This window comes from Notothenia rossii, assembly GCF_949606895.1.
Source record: "Notothenia rossii genome assembly, chromosome: 12".
Lineage (NCBI taxonomy): Eukaryota > Metazoa > Chordata > Actinopteri > Perciformes > Nototheniidae > Notothenia > Notothenia rossii.
In genome coordinates, this window is record NC_136911.1 from 8,499,271 (window position 1) to 8,522,720 (window position 23,450).

At 41.1% G+C, this 23,450-nt stretch overlaps 1 protein-coding gene across 2 annotated transcripts; it reads left to right on the forward strand.

The window, feature by feature from the left end:
* Positions 1-558: 558 nt before the first annotated feature.
* Positions 559-23,406, forward strand: itgb1a (integrin, beta 1a). 2 transcript variants are annotated; one of them, XM_079661883.1, is made up of 17 exons: positions 559-897; positions 13,147-13,213; positions 13,565-13,650; positions 14,377-14,620; positions 14,716-14,886; positions 15,609-15,847; positions 16,177-16,332; positions 16,425-16,520; positions 17,030-17,119; positions 17,357-17,497; positions 18,121-18,323; positions 18,403-18,641; positions 18,727-18,949; positions 19,617-19,852; positions 20,050-20,216; positions 21,049-21,126; positions 21,590-23,406. In XM_079661883.1, the coding sequence occupies exons 2-16, from the start codon at positions 13,147-13,149 to the stop codon at positions 21,124-21,126; spliced, it is 2,436 nt and encodes an 811-aa protein (XP_079518009.1). In that variant the 5' UTR covers positions 559-897; the 3' UTR covers positions 21,590-23,406. The 2 variants fall into 2 exon arrangements, with proteins under 2 accessions (XP_079518009.1, XP_079518010.1); XM_079661884.1 differs by lacking the exon at positions 21,049-21,126 and having other exon boundaries at positions 560-897.
* Positions 23,407-23,450: the final 44 nt, after the last annotated feature.

The window sequence follows — 23,450 nt, forward strand, 5'->3', positions numbered from 1 at the left end:
TATCAAGGTGTAACCATTGTCTAAAAAAGGCCCTGTTCTATTACTAATTCGTTTTGTATATATATATATATATATATATATATATATATATATATATATATATATATATATAGGGTCAAAGAAGGGTACCACAAACGGCAAATGATTCAAACAAAAATAACTTGTTAGAAGTTTTAGTAGTTAATTAGACAAAAACAATATAAAAAATGTACATACTTAAATGCCTATTTTGATATGAATATAGTAAACAACCCTAACCCTAAACAGAAAGCTACTACAAAAAATCTAAGGTAACTTGCAAAATCACTAGTTTAATTGTTCATATGACAGCATTCAACAACACTATTGTAATAATTGTATTGTGTGACTTCATATACACCTTATGCATAGTAAGAAGAAATAAGAATAATGTCATACTTGCTGTGAACTGTGAACTGGAAAAAACTGTCAACGGGAAAAACAATTCAATCGAGTCAACATCAACATTTCAGTTTTATTTTTGAAAGGGTATAACCGGAAGCTCTGTGTAACACTGTGTTTTGGGTAGCACGAGCGCACCTCTGCGGTTTTGCCTCTCCGCTTTCCCCTGAATTAGACCGAGAAAAAGAGGTCCACGCACGAGCGCTGCTGGGATTTTGTGTCCCCTCTCCGGCTACCGAACTGTTCCCGCATTTGGTTTTAATAAACACGCTCTACATTTTTCTCTGTGGAGGAAAGTTGGGGAGGGAATGAGCAGCGGGGGAAATTGACCGTGACTTTTTCGGAGGAGAAAGTGGCCCCCCGGTGCCAACAGGGCAGAGAGTTGCTGTCTGTCTGTGGCGTAGCGGACCATCACTGGGAGAACAGCTAGCTTACTTCTTCTGTATGTTGCCTCGGAAATAAAACCACAGCGCCAAGGTAAGAAAGCTAATATACGTACTTTTTTTTATCTAAGCCTCAAAATATTCTCTAACGATATAAGGTGTGTGCTATATTTTCAGTGTTAAATATCAAATTAACACCGATGTCATGGTGCTCTCATTCACTTGGCAACATCCTAATATTCCTATATAACGGGGGAAGTAATTGAGTTTGTGATTTACATGATAAGGCATCACTATAAATAGCTTTATAGTGATACCTTATCACTATAAGTGGTAAGGTATACCTTAACTACTTTAACAGTTTTTTCTAGTAATGTTTAGGTGCTGGGATGTAGTTATTACTGATATTATTGGTACTGTATGTTGGTGGTGTTGTGTGAGTGTGTGCTCTCCCTATTAATAAATAATTACATCTTCTCTGGGTTATTTTGGCTATTTGCTATTTGATTCATCTGTTTGTTATCAGATGCAACAGGCTGTCATGCACATGTAATGTGGATGGTCATATGAAAGGGCTTCTTCTCAACAAGTGATCTCACATGATATGTTTGAGTTATTCTGGGATCACTTCACCTGTGATGCTGACAGCCCAGGGGGGAAGAGAGTTGAAAGTCAGTTATGAATGAAATCCTGGAAACAGGAAACAGAGACCTGTATGGATGGGTTGGCTAGGATTTACAGGAGAGGACTGGATGCAAAACACTCAGTATCTTTGTGACAGGAGATAAAGAGCTTGCTGCTTGGGCTAACAAGCAGCAATGATTGACAGGCGGCACAGCATCCATTGATTTCATCTGGAGGAGGGCAGAAGGATGAAGGCCTGATACATTCAGCTGACTCCACAGAGGAGAGCCTCAGCATCAGTTTAATCAGCCTAATGGAGACAGGAAGGAAGGGAGGGAGGGAGAGAAAGTCAGGAGGAGATATGGAAGGCCAAGGGGATTGAGGAAGGACAGTAAGCAGGGAGGGGGAGGAAGGCTAATTGAGGAGGAGGGTAAATGTAGGACAGTGGGGGCGGGGCTAAAGACGTTAGTGGAGCCGGTAGCCACCAGCTGAATGGATGTGACCTCGGGGCCCCGGGGACCAGCTGCTTCCGGCTCCCACCTGATTTACGAGGTCACTTAGAGGGGCCACACCCAGGCCTTTCTACTAGACATGTGACGTTTCCCATGTGTGTGGTTTTCTGACGTACACCTTATGTGCAGACCTGTCCCCCTGAGACGGAAGTGATGAATATGCACCTTGATATTGTGTGTGTGTGTGTGTGTGTGTGTGTGTGTGTGTGTGTGTGTGTGTGTGTGTGTGTGTGTGTGTGTGTGTGTGTGTGTGTGTGTGTGTGTGTGTGTGTGTGTGTGTGTGTGTGTGTGTGTGTGTGTGTGTGTGTGTGTGTGTGTGTGTGTGTGTGTGTGTGTGTGTGTGTGTGGCAGGAGTGACGAATGTGAACAATTGCCCTCTGCGACACATGCTTTGTGCTGCAGAGGGAGATCCCGGGCTCAGAGGCGTAAAGCAGTAGAAATAGTCGCCTGTTACAGCCTTTTTCACACACACACACACACACACACACACACACACACACACACACACACACACACACACACACACACACACACACACACACACACACACACACACACACTTACCTTGCTAGTTTCACAGCTGATGATCCCAAAAGAGCATTTATTTGTGATTTGTTAGACTCTGAATCACATGGCTGACCCACAGCACAAACCTCTGTAGTCTTCTCTTCATTCTAAAGGTTTTTCAAAACATATATGTTAGTCTAATTTTAAGTCCAGTTAGATTAAATATACAGTGAGGGAAATTTACGACTAGCTTATTTTCTGTGCAACGCAATAATCTTCTGCCGCTTTTGTCCTGTTCCTTTCTTCTAAAGATTATTTTTGGCTCACATTTGTATATTTTCGAAGCTAGATTGCGGTGTGGGCCTTTTGGTTTGTGACCTCCCAGAGCTGCTTTTAGCCAAGCCTTTGCTTTTCTCTATCTTTGTTTTCCTCTCCACATTCTGGGCCTTTTATGGAGGGGGTGTTGTTTCCAAAAACAGCCTCTGAAGCACCGGTGAGGAATGGCATGGTTAAAGCTGACCTCTGCCTGCCAAGGTCTGCTGAGAAAGCGAGGCGAATCATGTTGGTAGTAAATAGTAGCAGTTTTTCATGTTCTGTCATACTGTGTTCACTGTTCTGACTGTGTGAATGTCTAACTGCAAGGGCATTTGAGATGGAAAATAAACGTTTATGTGCCTTTCATTCACAAAAGGACTCAGTTCAAGGACACAGAAGAGTTTTTGTTTAGAAATGTGTTTTTATTCATTATTGTGAATGCTGGTAGTCTTCACCACACTTACAATAACATAGCTGTAAGAGAAATGGTCGTTATACTCCGATGGAAAACATGGGGCTGGGTCACCTCAATCCATTGCTAGTACCAATTATAGTATCAAATAATGTAACTAAGATGTATTTTTGGGCCTTTTATTAGATCGGAGACGGTGGACCGTTGTATGAAATGAATACAGGGCAGTGTGAGATAACAAGCAACAAAGCAAAGTATTTCGTGGCGTGTTTTTTTAAATTTTATTGTTAAGATAAATCTCTGTTTCTGCTTCTTGTGTTTAAATCAAGGGCTGTTTGGAGAATATCGGCATATTCTTTGTTTAAATAAGGCGATGGTATTAAGAAGCATTTTTTGGTAACTCTCATAAAAGCAACGTTTATATTTCCTTACCATGAAAAACATTACTTTGGTATTGATGCTAAAACAAGTTCTTCAAATACAAAGGAAGCAAATCCTTCTCTAGTTAATATTTGACATGATTATTTAGAGTTGACAACATTTTATCTCCTTGTTACAGTAAGTGGTAGTTTATGTTGAGTAATTTACAAATTTGACAATTTTTTTATATCTATGATATCTAAACCTTATATATCTAGACGTCTCGGTTTATAAAAATGGTATTCTTAGCTATTTTGACATTTGTCTTGGTATCTTTGATCACTTACTAAGGATTGATGAGTTCCCATGACCCTCCCCTCAGGGCCCTATATGCATGGACACAGAACCAACACAATGCAAACAGTGTTCTCTGTCCGCGTGGACGTGGTCAGTTACGCTGATGTCTCACGGCTGTTAGGTGAGGCGGCAGCAGAGACAAAAACACACTTAGATGGGCTACTCATTCAACTTGGAATTTCCTCAGATTTATATCTGATGTAGCTTGATAAGAGGAGACAATTGTTCTGACTGAAACGGCCAATAGCCAACTTCACTGAGGTGTCTTTCCCACCACAAATTGTAAAAAGATAAAACCAAAAATGCTTACAAGTGTACTAGGACGGCTCGATTATGACAAAAATCATAATCTCGATTATTTGGGTCAATAATTGATATCACGATTATTAAAAACGATTATCCATTTACTTTGAAAACATCCATTTATTGAAAAGAAAAATGTGAACAGTATGTTTTTAACAGTTGATTAACCTGAGCTTTAAGTATAATTCAACTGAAAAACCAATTAAAAAATTGTTTTGGCTTGCAATGATTATGTTGTTTCATAATCGTTGCAAGCCAAAATCGTAATTGCGATTAAAATGCGATTAATTGAGCAGCCCTAAAGTGTACATATAATACTTAAAAGAACCAACTGTTCCCATCAAAGTAATAAGACACTTCCTTCGACATACAAGGGAAGTAGTTCAAGTTGCTCACGACCCTTAATTGCTAAGCTTCACGGATACAAGTTCAGCGTTACACTAAAATTGAAGAAGACTAACGAGGCAGACGTACAGCAGCATGTAAGGAACATAACACCACACTGAAAGAAAATGTCAGAACAACTTGAAATCTAATTCACTAATTTCTATTCAACACCAGCTGTACAGTTCAGGGACATGCAGCTTGAAAGTTGTATAGCAGTAAAGTAAGTCTACTGTTCAGAATAAGTGATACAGCAGCAATGTTTTAGAACACGATGTCCAGTACCTTAGAACGCCTTGAGAATGAAACATGACAGATATTCCTCAACTGTTCCCGGGAGGAAATGCGTGTAAACGTGGACTGCTTACCGTTTCAGCTCTGCAGTTTTCACTCTCCTGTGGTAGCGGAAACGGAGGCCCTCTAGTTCAAGTGTCAAGTCAGAGGCCTAATGAAAGACATCTGCGTGTCCTTATTTTGCCAGTGTTCGAGCCAGAAAGTCCGCAAAGGTGTCCACAGCTGCCCCACTGCTGGGTTTAAATTGGATTAAGACCAATCTTTGACATAACTGTTTGTTTAGCGCAAAACAAAACAGCCTGGGACTTAACGCAGCAGTTTCCACATACTCTTTGTTAGCTTCTGTGGGACAGATGTTGTACTGTAGTTTGATCTCTGTGCTGCTGTTCTCATAGAAAGTGACGAGGCTGTCTTTTTACCTTGAAATGTTTTGCACACATTCCTCCAGCCCGTAGGATGGACTGATATGACCATGGGATCCTTTTAGCATTTCCTCTAGACACGTCATCAGGTCAAATACTTTATTACTCGTCTTTGAAAGCACTTATTTATATTCACCCACAAACAGCCAATGTCATATGAGATTATATCCTCTTACATTTGGATCTTGTGGTATCGCATACGTGTGTATTTCTGGTCAATGAAGTCTGCATTACAGTAAATGGATGTCATGCTCTGAACTTACCCTACAGTTCACGGTACGCACCAATAGTAAACCCTGCTCTATGGTTGCAATATTGATATTGATCTGATATATTTAGTTTTTTCTAGCCTGACTTAAGGTAACTTCATTTGAAGAAGTTAAGGTCTGTCTCCCAGTAGCAGCAGCTCCTCTCTAGCAGACTGACTGTTAGCTCTGGTCTTTCTCTTCGTCCCTTCAGACCGGTGAATAATCACCCCTCTGCTGTAAATATTTATCTTAGACTGCAGACTACTGTCATGTATCTACATTATTAGTCTCTGCAGTGCAGGTGGTTGCGCAGATTTTGTAAATCGTTCTCTGGACACATTAATATCTACGACAGCTGTTTATTAATTATCAGTGAGCTCTATTGGATATTTTGATAGCATTGCGTGAAGCAGTTTCCAGGCTTGTTTAGCTTTGAGCTTAGTGATGGCCTGGTTAGGGAATCAGACATGCTCCATTCACAAAGACAATATGCTGCCGTCTTGGCAGCTCAAGGCCTTTTCAACTCCCTGTGACAAAGCACTCTGTTCTCTCCCTCTGTCTGTCTTTCGAGCCCACATTTGAAGCCAAATAGTTCATAATTATTTATGACTTCAAGACGGAGATGTGGCCACGATACTGGCTTCCTGTGTGATTCAGATGAGCTTCCTGTGTTCCAGCAAAGGAAGGGCAGACTCAGCAAAGTTATGGAGTTTGGGGAGGCTTACTGTACAGCAGCTCCCATTGTCCCAGCCAGGCAGCCCCATAAGATCCCCTAAACTAGCCTTCCTTTTAGCCTGGTGGTTGGTGGTGGGAATTTGATATTCTGCCTTTTCCAATTCTGTTTTCTTGAGTAAAAATGATTGACCAAATCGCGTACACTAGCAACTTTGGAGCTATTTATTTATGTGGGATTCATTTTTTATTGCTAGAATAACTGCTGTTTACATGAACACATGATTAGTTTATCTTGTCTCTATGGGGTTGAGGAAGATGTGTGTCTTTGTGTGTCTCCTGTCCTGTGATTTAGTCCACCTTTTGGAGTGATTGCAGAGGCCGGGTGGAGAGGACGAGTCAGAAATAACTTGTTAGCACTGCACTGCTATTTTCACCACAGAGACATAGCCTTGGATAGTGGTGTGGACTTGGCCTTCCTCCAAAGGTTGTGGTTTTGCCTCAATTGTTTTTACTGAACCGCTGTGGGAGGACATGTTGTGAGGAGATGTGAACCCTGTTCAATATGTATGTATTGTAGATGCTAAAAGGAAACCAGAGCTTCCAAAGTGTTATCGATTTTCTGACTGGAAAAGTTAGAAAGTCCTAGCAAAGTCCCCCACCGCCCCCAGAGGTGTATCTTTAGACTCCTTCACACAAGGGGAATGTTGGCAGGCTCCAAGCCAATGTATGTGGCTAAGTGTTTTGTGTGGAAAGTAAAGCAGAATTTTAAAACTGTCGGTTGAGCTACTCATAAAGCTGGAATTCAGGCTGCTACTAACTCTGCTATTTTAATATCTTAACAAAGAGGAGGTCTATGAATTAAAATACTTGATTAACACCCGTTACAAAACATGTAGACTACTTGTATTCCTGACCACCTTGTCCAGCAACAAATCTGCAATCTTTCACTACAATTGACGTTTCACCATTTGGCATTAAAGCAAGACTATATGAATGTTTTTCCAAGACGGGGCTTCATAGCTTGTGCTAACTTTGAAGAATGTACAAAACAACGTACAGTACATCAGGGTCAACCTGTGTGAATTCCTTTCATTCCATTCCCATGCATTTAGCATGAATGTCAAACACTGAGTCCAACCAGCAAGTTTCCACGTATGGCTAACTTCATGTGGATCTAGAGCTGGGAGATTTGCTTGACTAATATTGTGTTCTTGTCTTTATGCTGTTGAGGTAGTGTGACCCCTCTTGGTTGATATAACTCGGGTTTGGTTCACAGACTTTTCCCCTCATTCAACCACTTCATTATATTTCTCTCAACAATGTTAATTATCCTGTAATTGTCAGTCTAAATGAATTGGCTGCTGTTAGCTCCTATCAGTGCTGACATTATCTTGTTAGATAATGTTACTACAAAGTCTTTATCATTCCAGTGCCCTAAATCATGTGTCTGTATATTTATTTTGGGCTTAAAACAAAGAATAACAAACTAAACCTGGTGCAAACAAGTTATTATTCACTTTTCTTTCTAACTGTCAAAGCTTCTTCTTAGAAACAGTTAGAACACTGAAATGCTCTTGTAATGGGGAAACTATGATGACATTTTTCTAGGTATTTGTGTCCTTGCTTCAGTGTTTTCAAAAATGTTTTAATTGGATTTCCGCCATATCAATGTCCTATAAGCACCGAAAGATTAAAGACATAAACATGTGCCTCATTAGTATTATTTATCACGCTAAGGCTCTTGAGGCCAGGAGTGCACGGTGAGTGGGAACACTTAAAGGATCAAACCCTCTGTCATGGTTTCACAGGGCAGCCTGATTCATTGCTTTTGTCTGCTATGAGAGGGTTCTCCGGATGGTGGTGGGGGGTGGGCAGAGACACAGACAGACACTGTTTGGTATTCTCCTTCAGTCCTGTCGGGAGGCTTGTACGTCTCTCAGCTCTCACATGTTCCCGGCTCTGCGCTGTTTTTGAAGGGTCTACGTGAAGTCAACAGGGCCACTGCTTTGGCTCTCAGTGGGGGGGGGGGGGGGGGGGTTAGTGGAGGAGGGGAAGGAAACAAGGCAGAGTAAGAGGGAGGATGGGAGTAAAGAAACTTAAGCCATGCTAATCTGTTCATTTTCTCTCATTTGCCTTCACCAAATGAATGAATAATTTACACAAAAAAGGCCCCAACCACCAGACTGTATAAATGGAGAAAGGAGGATTAAGTGAGACTAAATGGATATATGTTACAGAGCAAAAGCAAGGAGAGTCTGTAAGTTCCTTTCCTTTGGACTTGAAGCAACCCTTTTCAACTCCTAGCTGTGCACCACCCTTTCCTGTTTTTCCTTCTTTTCCATTCCTTCTTTTCACGGCCAGAGAAGAACAGCCTTTCTGAGCAAGGGAAGCCCAGGCCTTCCCCCCATAACGAGCACTATGACTGAGACGCCAGCTTCTTTACTGTCGCAGTGTATGCTTCACTGTGTCTAGCTCCCTGAGTCCCATGGTCATTATTCATGACCAGCCTTGCTGAGTACTTCTAAGCACTTGCAAATGCAGCTCAATTTAAAGGATAGTAAATCCTCTTCACAGCTAAGGTTTGGTTGGCTCAATTAGGCTGGGTTCTACCCCAGTAGGTTTCACAAGGGGGTTTCTTCAGGGCACACCTGGGGAGCCCAAGTATACAACGTTTTGTATCAAATAATTAATAATAGTAATTAATATGATATAATGGGTTATTTTAGTCAAAAACACAACCTATGTTGTCATCAATTACATTGTCATAGATCATGATAGTCTGGTAAACATTCTGCTGGTTAGCTTCCTCAGGTTGTGTCACGGTGGCTTCTTGAAAACAGAAAAACTAACAAAAGAGTCAGCATACTGATCAGAACTCTTGGTTTGTTGACCAGGCATCATCTCTGGTTATAAGAGGTGAAGTAGTGGGAGTTGATGGAACATAGTGAAGACTGACTATTTACTACTGGTGGTTAGCCAACGCTAGCTAGCCAGCTGTCTGCAGATTTCAGTCTGGTGTCCAAACATCACCGAGCAGGAGCAGAGTGTTGCCTTCCCTAGTTTTAGCATCTAGCAATGACTTTGTGGGTTATGGTCTATTTTTATATGCACAATAATTCCAGGTGCTGCAGGTCTTGGTCAACTGTCTTGCAGATAAACAAATACTTTTACACAATATTTTAAATTCAAATATTTTATTGAATTGATTATTTTGTAATCAAACAGTCTTAGATTACATTAGATGTTCTTTATTGATCCCAAATTGGAAAATGATTTTGTTACAGTCACAGCATATTAACAAGGCATTACAGATTATATAAAAATGAAATGTAAACCAGAAATAAACAGTAAATATATACATATCAACAGTAGTAAGATAATGTATTTGGAAATGCCACAATATACAAGTTATCAACAGTAGTAAGATCATGTATTTGGAAATGCCACAATATACAGAATACAAGTTGTTTCTGGAACTGAAGGCCTTTTTACTGAATGATTAGCAACAGACTGTAGTAGGAGGATTGTGGGAATCATGGTGCTACAAATACAGCATCCCTTCATGGCTCCCAGAGCTCACATTTCCCACAGTGCAGTAGGAGTGTTACAGGTTACTATCCTGGTCATACAGCGCTCCGTCTCTCAGGAATGCCTGAGATGCTTGGCCTGTTTTAGTCACGCACCGCAGTCTCTGCCATGCATCACCTTCCCCTTCCAACTGATAACGCTCTGCAAAGCCCATATAACACTGGCAAGCCATTAGTCACAGCTCAGGTGTGTGAGACAAGTGGACAGGCGTTGAGGAGTCAAATGTGTGTGTATACATGCTCGTGTCATGCTGAGAGAAGCGTTGGAGCAAGATAAACTGTGCGAGAAAACCCAGCTCTGTCCCGCTGCAGGAAACTGTCTGGAATGTATCTTTCTTTCATTCTTCCCATGGATAAATATATACGAGCATTGTGGTTGTTATTCAAGACCTTGTCCCTCCATTTTGCACATTTTTGATCTCTGTGTGTGCCACAACCAACATATTCAAGCTTATTGGAGCACTGTTCAACTCTATATATCAAACTGACTGTTTTTATTAATAGTGTTGTCTGTTAATAATACAACATAATGCTTTCTTGGCATTATCCCACTTATAAATGGAATGTTGGTTTGGTTTCTGAGTATGCCTCCTCGGTCAAACTTAGCTTTCCCACCGACGAGTGCAATCTAAGGCAAAAAGTGTTCCACCAAAGCTGAGAAACGCAAAACATGGTTACAGTAATACGACTGGGGAAGTTAAACTTATATGAAGCTTAGAAAATATAGTTGTGTCACATTAGACACAACACATAGAGCTGGAAGCCAACAGGAAGTCAGTCTTGTCACTGCTGCTTATCTATGAAATGAAAACTCTTTGAAATGAAGTTGTGATTTTTCACAGCCGCTTCCTGTAAAGATACAAGAGAGACCTCATTCCAAGAAAATCCAATTGTATATTAAATACAAAGAACCCAAAGAATAATACTCAGTTCTCCTTTCTTTGGCTTTAAACCACCTCTTTTGGTTTTCTTTCTTATTTTCTGACTAAATATAATTTTTTCGGGAATGATTTGTGTTTTTCCATCTTAACTCTGCCTTTTTACTTCCTAAATGGTAGACATCAATACCGTTGTTTTAGTGGCCATGTTAACCAAAACCAGCTTGAAATGCTGACAAGACATATTTACGTCGTCTGAACTCTGCATTTTGGAGGAACACTTGAAGGCAGCATAACATCCTGCTCCGTGCTCTTTTCCTGCTCTCTGTCCTCTGCCATATTTTACAGTAGTTTTTCATTACACAGTCCTCTGAGCAGCTGCTAAGCTTCACGCGATCAAGGACATCGGGGTTATTTTTTCCAACTTGACACCTCCCTGGCGTTTTTTAGACGTAGTTTGCATTTGAATGATTCCCTGGAACTGAAGTTCAAACCCCAGCGAGTGAAAAGAAAATATCTGAGTGTGTGGTTTTGTTATAACAGGAATGCGAACTTAGATTCCTTCATTTTCGGCTTGTTTTTCACTGACAGCAGTAGTTCATTGTACATGTACATACATCACAAACTGCTGCATATAAACGAACCACTTTAAATAAACATTTTGTGACAGTTATTCTCTTATCTATTCTTGGGTAGTAATAACAGTGTACCAGTGTCTGAACTAGGTAGAATGCAGTATGTATCTCACATACACAAGCTAACACACACATTTGCACACTGCCCATGTACACCAGTGGGGATTCAAGCCAGCTGATCTAATCTGGGGGGCTGTAGACAGACCGTCTGCCCCTCTGTGTCTATATAAACGGACACACGCACACACACACACACTGGAATGCATCACTCAACACTGCGCACACCCACCATCAGAGCTTCCTTCACCACAGTGTGAGGGAATGCAGTCTCTTAATGTAGCCTCTATGTATAGCCAGCAACAGCCACTGGTCCAAAAGACAAATCTTTATCACTCTGTCTGGCTCTAATTTGAACTTCATGCTTCATATCCAATGTGGTTGACATTAGCTTCTGTGGATACTATCTTAGAAAAGGCTCCCATGAGTTTGTTATTTATGGTCAAGCGGGATATTGGTTTGCATTCCACATGTTAATTAGATTCGGCACACGCTGATCCCTTGCCAGTGCACCTTAGCATAACACTAGACCATTGAGTCTGTGTCTCTGTGTTGGAGCCTGTTAGATCTTCCAATAAGAGGTGGTGAAAATCCCCAAAGTGTGTCACTCGGCGATAACCAGATCTTTAAGACAGCAGCAGTAATGTGGAATGTCTAATGTTAGTTTGGCAGGGGGCACTGAAAGTTCCTACAATGTCAATAAAACCTAAGCTCTAGTTAGGTCCTTGAGAGAATGCGCCTTCCCAGTATTTGTTTTTGGTGCTAAAGCTTTATCCCAACAACATTAGCATGTTTGTTTTACATGACCTTAGCTCGGCTCCCATGATTCAGCTTTAACCTCAAACTCAACAAGGTCTTCTCAGGCAATTTTTTGCAATTCTAGCAGTTCTTCAGCGAGTCTGAAATATCTCTGCAACTATTTTATGGCTTTCAATGGAATAATGTAAAGACATTCATGGTCCCCAGAGGGTGTATCCTGTTTCATAACCTTGATGAGGTTTAACGCACCAGTAGGTCAACCTTTTAAAGCCACTTAATCAATATTTTCACATATTGTCACAAAGTTTGGTAGAACAATGAATTGCTGTACATTGTACTTGCTAAACATCATTCTAGCATTGTCATTGTAAGCATGTTATCAAGCGTTTGCTCAAAGCACTGTACAGTTGAGCCCCTATCAAGACTGTAAACTGTTCACAAATCAGCTGATTAGTGCAAGAAGAGGTCCTTCAGCCCACTTATCCTTTGTAAGTCATAAGCTTTGCATTAAGAGTAGGACAAGAAGCATCGATACAGCTGAGAAAAAGGCCTGCGCACAGACAAGTAATCAATATAACAACCAGAGAGGGGCTGCCTCTGGGGAACTGATTCTATTTACAGTGAAAGAGATGGGAAATGGAGGTTGCAGTCCAAGCTAGTGTGAGAGTGTGTGTCTGTACGTGAATGTATGCATGTGAAAGTGCTCTGAATTGAGTTTGCTGCCTGTTAGCCCTTTGACCGGCTCAGAATAGCCAACCCCCTGCCATCAGATAATTTATGATCTCCAATAATAACCGAGCCATTTACACATTAAATCTGTCATCTCTCTGGGGCGCTTGCTCGCTCGCTCTTCTGGACCCTTTGTCCAGGAAATTGTAAATTCAAGCATTCAGGCTACCAGGCACACAAGCTATTGTTGTTAACAAAGAGATGTTCATAGATGACATATGGCTCAAAACACCAGTAGCTAGATGAGATGACAACAACCAATATTTGTTCTACTCTTTTTTTCAGATGGACCTGAAGCTGCTCTTGGTATCCATATTGTTTGGAGTCTTTTGTTTCAGTAATGCTCAGAAAGGTAAGATAACTTACATACTGTATAGCTTTAACATCATTATGTTGTCACATGATTTTGTTGATGTCAGCATGCATAGTAAACACAACATTCATAATGATGACCAGCTCCACAGAGAGGGAGGCCATCTACTTAATCTTAATGATGTCATTGACCAGAGATCCATCTACAGAGAATAGAGGATAATGGAAAAGAGGGGATATTCTGTCTCTAATTACCATTGAGCCACACAGTGTTCCAGATGAACTGATGTATAAACATGGGGGGCTTAACAGGCTGCTTACTTTGCACGGCCTGTGCTGTGACCGTGCTCCCTCTGACACCCCCTCTCTTCTCTCTTTGTTTTCCATCCAGAGGGGAACGAGTGCATCAATGCCAACGCCAAATACTGCGGGGAGTGCATCCAGGCTGGAGCCAAATGTGGCTGGTGTAAAGACCCGGTGTGTGAATCTCAGCTGTCAGCTGTAGTTGTGCTGAGAAATGCTTTTGGATGCCAATATGAGGCCATTAGGCATATAGCAATAGTTGGCAATGACCATGCTTAAGTGTGGGGCTGCATCTTATGATTTTTTTATTTGCTTTTCTTTAAAAAAATCTGAAATCATTTAAAAATAATAATACATTTAGCCTATGATATGTCAGAAATTAAGAAACATTTTTTTCCAGAGCCAAAGATGATTACTTTAAATTCTTACTTTTCTAACAAACATTCCTCAACCAAAAGTAGTTTCATTTGCAACAATAGAGCCAAAAAGAAACTATTCCTCAAATGCAATTATTAGCTGATTATTGATTTAACAATAAACAACCAATTAATCTGCCACTTTTGTTGACAAGTCAAGTTTTCTGTTTCTCTGTATGCACCACTTATACCAAAGAATATTACATTTACCGTTACATGTACATTTCCAGTGTTAAGATTTCATGCTTATCCTCGATTTATATTATTGTAATTTGAATACATTTGGGTCATTTTTTCGTATAAAACAAGCAAATTAAAGACGTCATATCAAGTTACAAGGAGCATATTGAATTGTATTCTTATGTTTTGCAAAAATTATCAAGTCATCAATCAATCAAATAAAAGTGTAAATATAAATTGTGTCACATGACAGCAGATTGTTGATGAACTGTCCCATTGATTCTCCCTGTGCTGCTGTTTCCAGGAGTTCCTGAAACAGGGTGAGACCGTGTCGACGCGCTGTGACGAGCTGCAGTCTCTGATAAAAAGGGGCTGTGATGATGATATGATCGAGAACCCTCGCGGGGAACAGAAGATCCTGAAGAACATAGCGGTGACAAACCGCGGCAGGGGAGAAGGGAAAAAAAAGTCAGAAGCCAGACTGAAACTGAAGCCAGAGGAGATCACTCAAATCCAGCCTCAGAAACTCAACCTGATCCTCCGATCTGGTGAGAATACATTCTAATGAAGCTCCCCTGATGCTATTACTTACCTTCTTTTTACAACTCTGACACAACTTCTAAATGACGGTAACTTCATATAGGTGAGCCCCAGTCCTTTGACTTGAAGTTCAAACGAGCGGAGGATTATCCCATCGACCTTTACTACTTGATGGACCTGTCCTACTCCATGAAGGACGATCTGGAGAACGTCAAGAACCTGGGAACCAGTCTAATGCTGGAGATGTCCAAGATCACCTCGGACTTCAGGATAGGTGAAGATTACATTTTTTCTCAAGTGTGATTACATTTGAGACTAAATCTAGTTGAAACTTGTTAATTATAAGGTACAATGACATTGTATTTACTGACTATTGCAGTGATATTTCTCTTTACATCTAAATATCAATACAAACATGAACTGCTAGATTCCAATACTTTAAATGGTGCCAATTGGCTCAAATGTAAACAAATGAATACTGAAAAAAGAGCTCAATTTGTAGCCCACAGTCAGTTCTGACTTACACCCTGACTTAGTAAGGGAAATTGTCTAAGTTCTATCATTTAAACACTATAATCAATCCAAAGATATTGTATTAATATGATTTATTTCATGTTGCACTACCAGAATATTGTTTTGCAAACTACTAATGCTCAGGGTGTCGAATCAACACGGTTCATAAAAATATGTTTTTGTTGAAAGCCTGTGTGCAAACAGATGAAAAGCGTTTATTAATTTGGCAGTGTGGGTAGTGTAGTCTTTTGATGTTCGGCCCACAGTTTCAGACTTTGAAAACCATGAGGTAGATTGACTGTCTTGTATTTTCAGGTGTACTGTTGTAGGTATTTGTTGCCACCCAGCTTTGAATGACCTTTTTGTGACCTGTACAAACAAACCAAATAATCAAACACTCAGCGACCTTCTCTGAACAAACGTGGTGTCAACTTACCCTCAGCCTCAAACCAAGCTACATTTAAAACCAACTGTCTTTTAAAGGTTTCGGTTCCTTTGTGGAGAAGACGGTCATGCCGTACATCAGCACCACCCCGGCCAAGCTGCTGAACCCATGCACAGGAGACCAGAACTGCACCAGCCCGTTCAGCTACAAGAACGTTTTGAAGCTCACCAGCGACGGCAAGAAGTTCAACACCCTGGTGGGCAAGCAGCACATCTCTGGAAACCTGGACTCTCCCGAGGGGGGGTTCGATGCCATCATGCAGGTTGCTGTGTGTGGGGTAAGCAACAAAATAGAAGCCGTTTCCTATCAGTGATCCTGTCGGGGGAAATAATCCTTCTCAGGTTCTCAATTCAAGGCAGTTTTCCCACAATTAGGGCACTTGCTTGGAGGGATACAGCGCTAATAAATGTGGTGATATGTGAAAAAGCTGTTTTATGAGTCCTTGGTGTTCACAAGGAGATTTTCTGAATGCAGTGATTATCAGTAGTTCATGTCTCACTTTACAACCTGCTCATATTCTCCATTAGTCTTTATAGAGGGAATTTATCGCTTTTGGCAGACGTTATTATTCCTCCTATTTTGAAGTGTTTCTTTCTCATTTCACAGGACCACATTGGGTGGAGGAATGTGACTCGTCTGCTGGTGTTCTCCACCGACGCTGGCTTCCACTTTGCCGGCGATGGAAAACTGGGTGGCATCGTTCTGCCCAACGATGGAAAATGTCACTTGGAGAATAATATCTATACCATGAGCCACTACTATGTAAGTAACCCAGGGCTTTTTACACATGTGGCAAACACTGCTACTGTGTGTTACAGTGTTAATATGACTCCTCTCCCCATTCTGTTTGAAAGGACTATCCCTCCATTGCTCACCTGGTTCAGAAGCTGAGCGACAACAACATTCAGACCATCTTCGCAGTCACAGAAGAGTTCCAGCCTGTTTACAAAGTGAGTTATCTGTCTCTGGCACGCTTTTACTTCATTTTCATCCCCTTCTTTTACAGAATACTTGTCCTCATTCCTTCCTGTGTGCGTGTGTGTGATGATGGAAGATGTCCAGTATGTAAAAATATCCATCCAGTCCAATGCCTCTGCCGCGAGTTATGGTAGCATCTCCATAAAAGCTCTTAATTGCTTCCTTGTGCCTTGCCGTAACATCTGAGTTTCATTAAAGTTCTTTATTTATCACAGTAGCTTTTTTTATGCTTCAACGCAATAACAATTCCACCATTTCAAGGTGGTAATCAATGTTGTATCTATCTAAATCTTGGATTAAATGTTTAAACTGATACATTTCCAGGCTGTAATAAAAATGCACTCACGTCATTCAGGTGGAAAAGCAGTCTATTAAAGTGCATAGAAAAGCTTTCTTATCTTGTGTTGTTACTGATAGAGGTTTCGGATATCACAGGATAAATAGAGCTTTTATTATAAAAACAGTGTTCTTCTCTCTACAGGAGCTGAAAAATCTGATTCCAAAATCTGCAGTAGGGACTTTATCTGCCAACTCCAGCAATGTCATCAACCTTATTATAGACGCCTACAATGTAAGTACACTGTTCAGACTGTTGACTTTAAGTGCCCTTGAAAAACACTTTGATTAACTTATCATTTAGTCACATGGGCCACATTAAAGAACTCAACAATGTGCCTTGAGTTTTAACTGTCAAATATTTTTCCAAACACATACTGTCATGTATTACTCAGCTAATCCTGTGTACTGCCAAAGCAAAGCTACCTGATGAAATTCTAACATTCTTGTTGTTATCTCTTGGATTTGGCAGTCGCTCTCCTCAGAGGTCATTCTGGAGAACAGCAAGCTTCCAGAGGGAGTGACCATAGCTTACACATCGCACTGTAAGAACGGAGTGGTTAGTGAGGGGGAGAGTGGACGGAAGTGCTCCAACATCTCCATCGGAGATCAGGTGAGGATAAGAACGTTTCTCTTTTTTCTGTTGTTATTCAAAAGTAGATGATTAATCCTATTTCAGTCGTTAATGTTTTATGTCATTGTGTGTTATTTTCTAAATGGTCTTCTCTCATGTGCTGCACAGGTGAAAGTCTTTCTAATATTCATGCATTTTTCTGCGAGACGGGCGGATAAAAGTTTTCATTTCCTTGGTATTTAACCATTTATTCGAACCTGGAAGAACAATTATATTGCTTTTACTCGCATAGAAAAAACGTGGTTTAATTCAATTTTTTTTTAAACAACATTCTCAATGAACACCTGATACCTCAATGAACAATGATACCTCTTTTTATTGTCGAGTCTTACACATATGAGAGATGTTTTAATACAGATCATTTTTAGAGATCAAACACCAGAAGGATTTTTCTCACCTGCCTCTCGGGCTTCCATAGAAAAACTTGATTCATTTTATCCAAAGCCATCAGTCTCCCACCTATGTCAGGCCTAAATGATGAGATATGAGGTCACCAAGTCAGAAACTGAAAACCAGCTTCTTTCATTCTTTGTTCGTTATCTGCCCTTGGCCCTGCACTCACATCCCACACGCTTTTTCCTTTTTTCTTCTTTCATTCCCAGGTCATGTTTAGCATCACTGTGACATCTAAGGGCTGTCCTAAGCAAGGCAATCCTGAAACCATCAAGATCAAGCCCCTGGGATTCACAGAGGAGGTGGAGATTACCCTCAACTTCATCTGTGAGTGTGAATGCAACCAGGACCGCATTGAGAACAGTGAACTCTGCCACTTCGGTAACGGCGCCTACGAGTGTGGAGCCTGCAAGTAAGTCTGGAAACCTTTTGATTTGGATCTGTTTTTCGTCTTAAGAAACGCTCCAGAATCTCAACCTCTTCTGTCTCAGGTGTAATGAAGGACGAGTGGGCAGACAGTGTGAGTGCAGCAGCAACGATGTGGCCACCGAGGACATGGACCGGACCTGCAGGAAAGACAACGGCACCGACATCTGCAGCAACAACGGAGACTGTGTGTGCGGCACGTGTGAGTGCAAGAAGAGAGATAACCCCGAGGAGAGGTACAGAGGCCAATACTGCGAGTGTGACAACTTCAACTGTGACCGCTCTGGAAACAAACTGTGTGGAGGTGAGCACGACGGAGAAAAAAAACAATAAGAGACTGCTCAGAGATGGTTTAATACACCTCGGTTGATTTGTTTCTGTTATTTTAGGGCATGGAACCTGTGAGTGCAGAGAGTGTGTCTGTGACCCCATGTGGATCGGAAGTGCCTGTGATTGTTCTCTGGACAACAGCACATGTATGGCCAGCAACCAGCAACTCTGTAACGGCAGAGGAACGTGTGAATGTGGCACCTGCAAGTGTACTGATCCCAAATTCCAGGGTCCCACCTGTGAGACTTGTCCTACCTGTCCAGGGGTCTGCACTGAACACAAGTAAGACTGAAATGAAGACATGTTAATGTTTTTAAAAGCTCGTATTACAAATATTGATGTATTGTTTGGTGTATTTGAACCTTTGAAGGATAAGTTCACATTCCTTTAAGTATGTCTCAATAAAATACTCACACACATTAAACAGATTGAATTGATACCTGTGCTAAGCAGCATTCCTAGTTAGTTTTCGTAGTATGTATGTAGTATATAGTACGTAGCTGCTGGTTTTGCTTGCTTTACAACAGCTTTTACACATAGATTTAAAGTTAGGTACTGTAAATCCTATAGCTCCAGATTCCCATGACTTTTATCAAAATCAGTCAAATCTGAAACAACAGACATGCATATGTATATGTATATATACATCCAAAGATCTTCTCAGAATTAATGAAAAAAGCAGCCTCCTCCATCATCTATTACACTTTTTTCAGGATTGTAATCCTGTTATTGCTATCTGCTTATCTATTGGTTTACGGCAAACAGGGACTGCTAGTAGCTAATTATGCACACTTTTCGTATCGCTAATCTATTACAAATGTAAACAAATAAAGGATTTGAAAGTGTTAGACTTTGCAAACATTTTAGAGATGTACTTTATGATCTTTTGAATTTGTGAAGCATAGCTCATCTCGTTGCTTATCACTAACAAACGCCCTGTATCTTCCAGGGAGTGCATCCAGTGCCGGGCGTTTGGCACGGGTGAGAAGAAGGAAACATGTGAGAGAGACTGCAGCTACTTCAACCTGATCAAGGTGAAGGACCGGGAAAAGCTGCCCCAGCCCAACGACGCCACCTACCCCGTGATGCACTGCAAGGAGAGAGACGCCAACGACTGCTGGTTCTACTACACCTACGCCGTCAACAACAACACTCAGAAGGAGGTGCATGTGGTGGACATACTGGGTAAGCAGAAAGCTGGGCCAACCAGGGTGTGGAAGGTTTCTGTTACAGGGAACGCTAATTACAGGGTCTGTGGTGGGGCTGCGAAAATAGCACATTTGTTTATTCACACACAGCCGTGTGAGGGTATGTTATTCCCATGGCCTTGTTTTTTTTGCACGCTTATTTCAAGCTGCCTAAACACCTCTGTTGTGTTTCAGACTGCCCCGCCGGGCCTGACATTATCCCCATTGTGGCGGGCGTGGTCGCCGGCATCGTCCTGATTGGCTTGGCCCTGCTGCTCATCTGGAAGCTACTCATGATCATCCACGACAGGAGAGAGTTCGCGAAGTTCGAGAAGGAGAAGATGAACGCCAAATGGGATACGGTGAGTGTTTGGAACCGGCTCTGTGAAAGACTAGCAGGAATAACATTTTCGATTTTTGGCTGGTAAGGTTATTTAAATGTAGAAAACAGGTGTTCTGTAAAGCCACAACTGTCACGGAATTAATTTGTGAAGATGATTTGTTGTTCTAAGCAGCAGATGAGATTTGCAGACTTGTTGATGTCCAAGTGTCTCGCTCACATTCTCACCGGCGCTTTTGAGTGGCGCTCAAAATAAAAAGTCCACTGTGTGGACTTTTTTGGGAATGTTATGCAGTCTGAGCATGGCTGGACTTTTTCCGGGGAGTGGCCAAAGTTCCTCCCTTCCATGCTTCCAGCCCATCAGCCAACATCAATATGACTTCAGCACTACTCCATGTGCAGCTCAATGCCTCCCCCTAGTGGTGGAATTGTGTCAAAACCCATATATAATGTGGGTTTGGGGATGCAGATGTTCCTGATCAGTATGCTGGGGTCTTACTTATTACCATGGGCAGGGCAAACTATGGCTCCACATCCCTTTAATTTGAAGAAATGAGAGACTGTTCTGCCCTGGGTTTCCTTACAAAAGCAGCCTTCAGGAATTCCAAAGATACTTTGTGATCTCCTCATGTTTACAACCACATCATCCTGATCTGTAGCCTCAACAGTTTGGGGTTTTAGTAAGTAAAAATACATTTGGTTTAGTTTCCACAAAATCATTTTCTTCCATTGTCCTCCTTTCATCCCTCTTACTTTTCTCCCTTTTTATAGTACCTTTTATATTATTCGTTCCTTTGTTCCTGTTCTATGTTTTTCCTGCTCAACTCTATTCTTTCCTCATTCTTTACCCGTAGCAAGACAACCCAATATACAAGAGTCCTATCAATCAGTTCCAGAATCCAAGCTTTGGACGTAAAGCTGCTGTCCTTTAAGTTTGTATTTTCTCTCCTTTCCACCTCATTTTCCTGCATGGGCTTTTTATCATGTTATATTTTTCACTGAGTATCTACTTTTTCCTTTATTTCACCTGTCTTTTCAAACTATGAACTACATTTTCATAAGAGTTGAACATCAGGAAGAGACATATTACTTTCAAATTTCGTGAAAAATGAGTGCATGAGTGTGCTGTGAATATCAAAGCAGCTAAAAGTGTCTACAGGGCAAAAATACTAAAACCTTCTCTGGTAAGTATAAAATGTGTTTAAATATGATGCCTAATTTAAACCTCCTGATATTTGGTGTGAAGTCGCAAAAGCATGACGGTGTGCTAAGTGTGATTTTAAACAAATGACCTACAAGAAGGTGTAGTAGACTTATCCCTAATAACAAAGTGTGTTCGCAAATTGTCTGACTAAGCAATAACATGATTATAACTTCAATTTCTTTGCTTTCCAGGGTGAAAATCCCATCTACAAAAGTGCTGTCACGACTGTGGTCAATCCAAAATATGAAGGAAAATAACTGGTCACGGTTTTCCTTGAACTCTGCCATCAAGTATCCGACAACTGCAGTATTTACCGCAGGTCTGGGGAGTAACCTGTGGTCGAGTTTCTGTCATTTCCTTTTGTTGCTTCACCATTATAATGTACCCAGCAGCCACTGCATCTGTATTTTTACTAACACCTATGATTTATATGCATTTGTGATATTTTAGATGTACAGTATGTGTATATACTTTTAAGTTGCATATTTGCAAAAAACAATGACATGAAGGTGTTCTCTTCCTGCCACAGGACTGGTATGGCAGAGGATTACACTTTTTTTTTTTAACAACACAATATGGACACTATGGATATTCAATTATTCTGCAGCTTCTGTCTCGTTCTCAGACACTTCTCTGTCTCTTTGTCTGTCTGTGCACTGACTTGTGTGTGTGTGTGTGTGTGTGTGTGTGTGTGTGTGTGTGTGTGTGTGTGTGTGTGTGTGTGTGTGTGTGTGTGTGTGTGTGTGTGTGTGTGTGTGTGTGTGTGTGTGTGTGTGTGTGTGTGTGTGTGTGTGTGTGTGTGTGTGTGTGTGTGTGTGTGTGTGTGTGTGTGTGTGTGTGTGTGTGTGTGTGTGTGTGTGTGTGTGTGTGTGTGTGTGTCACAACTGAAATGTTAAAGGTCCCATGTCATGCTTTTCCGGTTATTACCCGTCCTCCACGGAGTTTCGCCGGCACACTCAGCCTTATCTTTTCTCAGCTGCAGCTAAGTGGATCTCCACTCACACTTCGCCACACACTCACGTGTGTGTGCTCAGGCTGAGTTCAGGCTGAGATTCGCCGCGTCTCGCAGACCTCACGCAGCAACCAGGAAACGACACCAGTAATACTGCTCGCACTGTCGGCTCCTCGAGTCTCAAAGGGCGGAGCAGCGAGCCCACAACGTCCCGCTAACACGGCACCCAGACCCCACGCAGCATTCTCATCTGTTTGTCATTACTGGTGTCATTTTATGGTTTCTAACAAACGCCATTGTAACACATAAACACACATCAGAGCACAGTGGGCTCATAGGGAGGGGGGGGGGGGCAGGAGCTCCAACAAGACAGAGATGCTGTATGAGAAAACCAATGTGATTTTGGAACATTGAACATTGTCAATCTATTCTAGTAGACCTCAACAATGGAATTATGATCAGTAGAAATGGCCGTGACATGGGATCTTTAAGTATTGAATAATATTTCACATTCAACTTTAATTTGACCATTTGTTGAAACAGCTTCACATTTTAATGCACTCTTTGTGAGTATTGTTCTGAAGGAGTAAATAAATACACAATATGAAGAATTGTTGATATCACAAAGGGACTGTATACCACTTGTTGAAATTATGATATTGTGGCAATGTTGAACAATCCACAGATTTGTATAGTTATGATACAAGTTTAACGTTGAACATTGTTGTACTTGGTAAATGTATTACTCTTTCTCAGGTCCTTTCCTGTGTTCTTGTCAAGTACGCCAAAAATATGTTTTGTGTTGGCTTATTTTTCGTAAACTAGTGAACTCATATGTGAGTCATTCTGTCAATTTTGAGATCATATGACGGAAACAAGAGTGTTTTCTGTTCCGTATTCACATGAATCACCTCTGAAATGCTTTCACCTCCCAATGCCTCTGAAGTACCACACGCAAGCCTTTAAAGTATTGTTTTCAAAGTGCCTTTTATTTCAATATCTTGTTCTCTCCCAATGCTGTTTGAGTTATTTATTAAATAAAGTACAACAAATGTCTGTGTCTTCCTGTTTCGCTAACTGTACCTATGAGGTAGATCATC

What these genes read in the sequence shown, in the direction of transcription:
- itgb1a (XM_079661883.1), top strand. Translation starts at nt 13,147, where the DNA reads ATGGACCTGAAGCTGCTCTTGGTATCCATATTGTTTGGAGTCTTTTGT. An exon ending in CACCTCGGACTTCAGGATAG is followed by an intron (nt 14,887 to 15,608) that starts GTGAAGATTACA and finishes TGTCTTTTAAAG; the next exon opens with GTTTCGGTTCCTTTGTGGAG. An exon ending in TGGAAACAAACTGTGTGGAG is followed by an intron (nt 18,642 to 18,726) that starts GTGAGCACGACG and finishes CTGTTATTTTAG; the next exon opens with GGCATGGAACCTGTGAGTGC.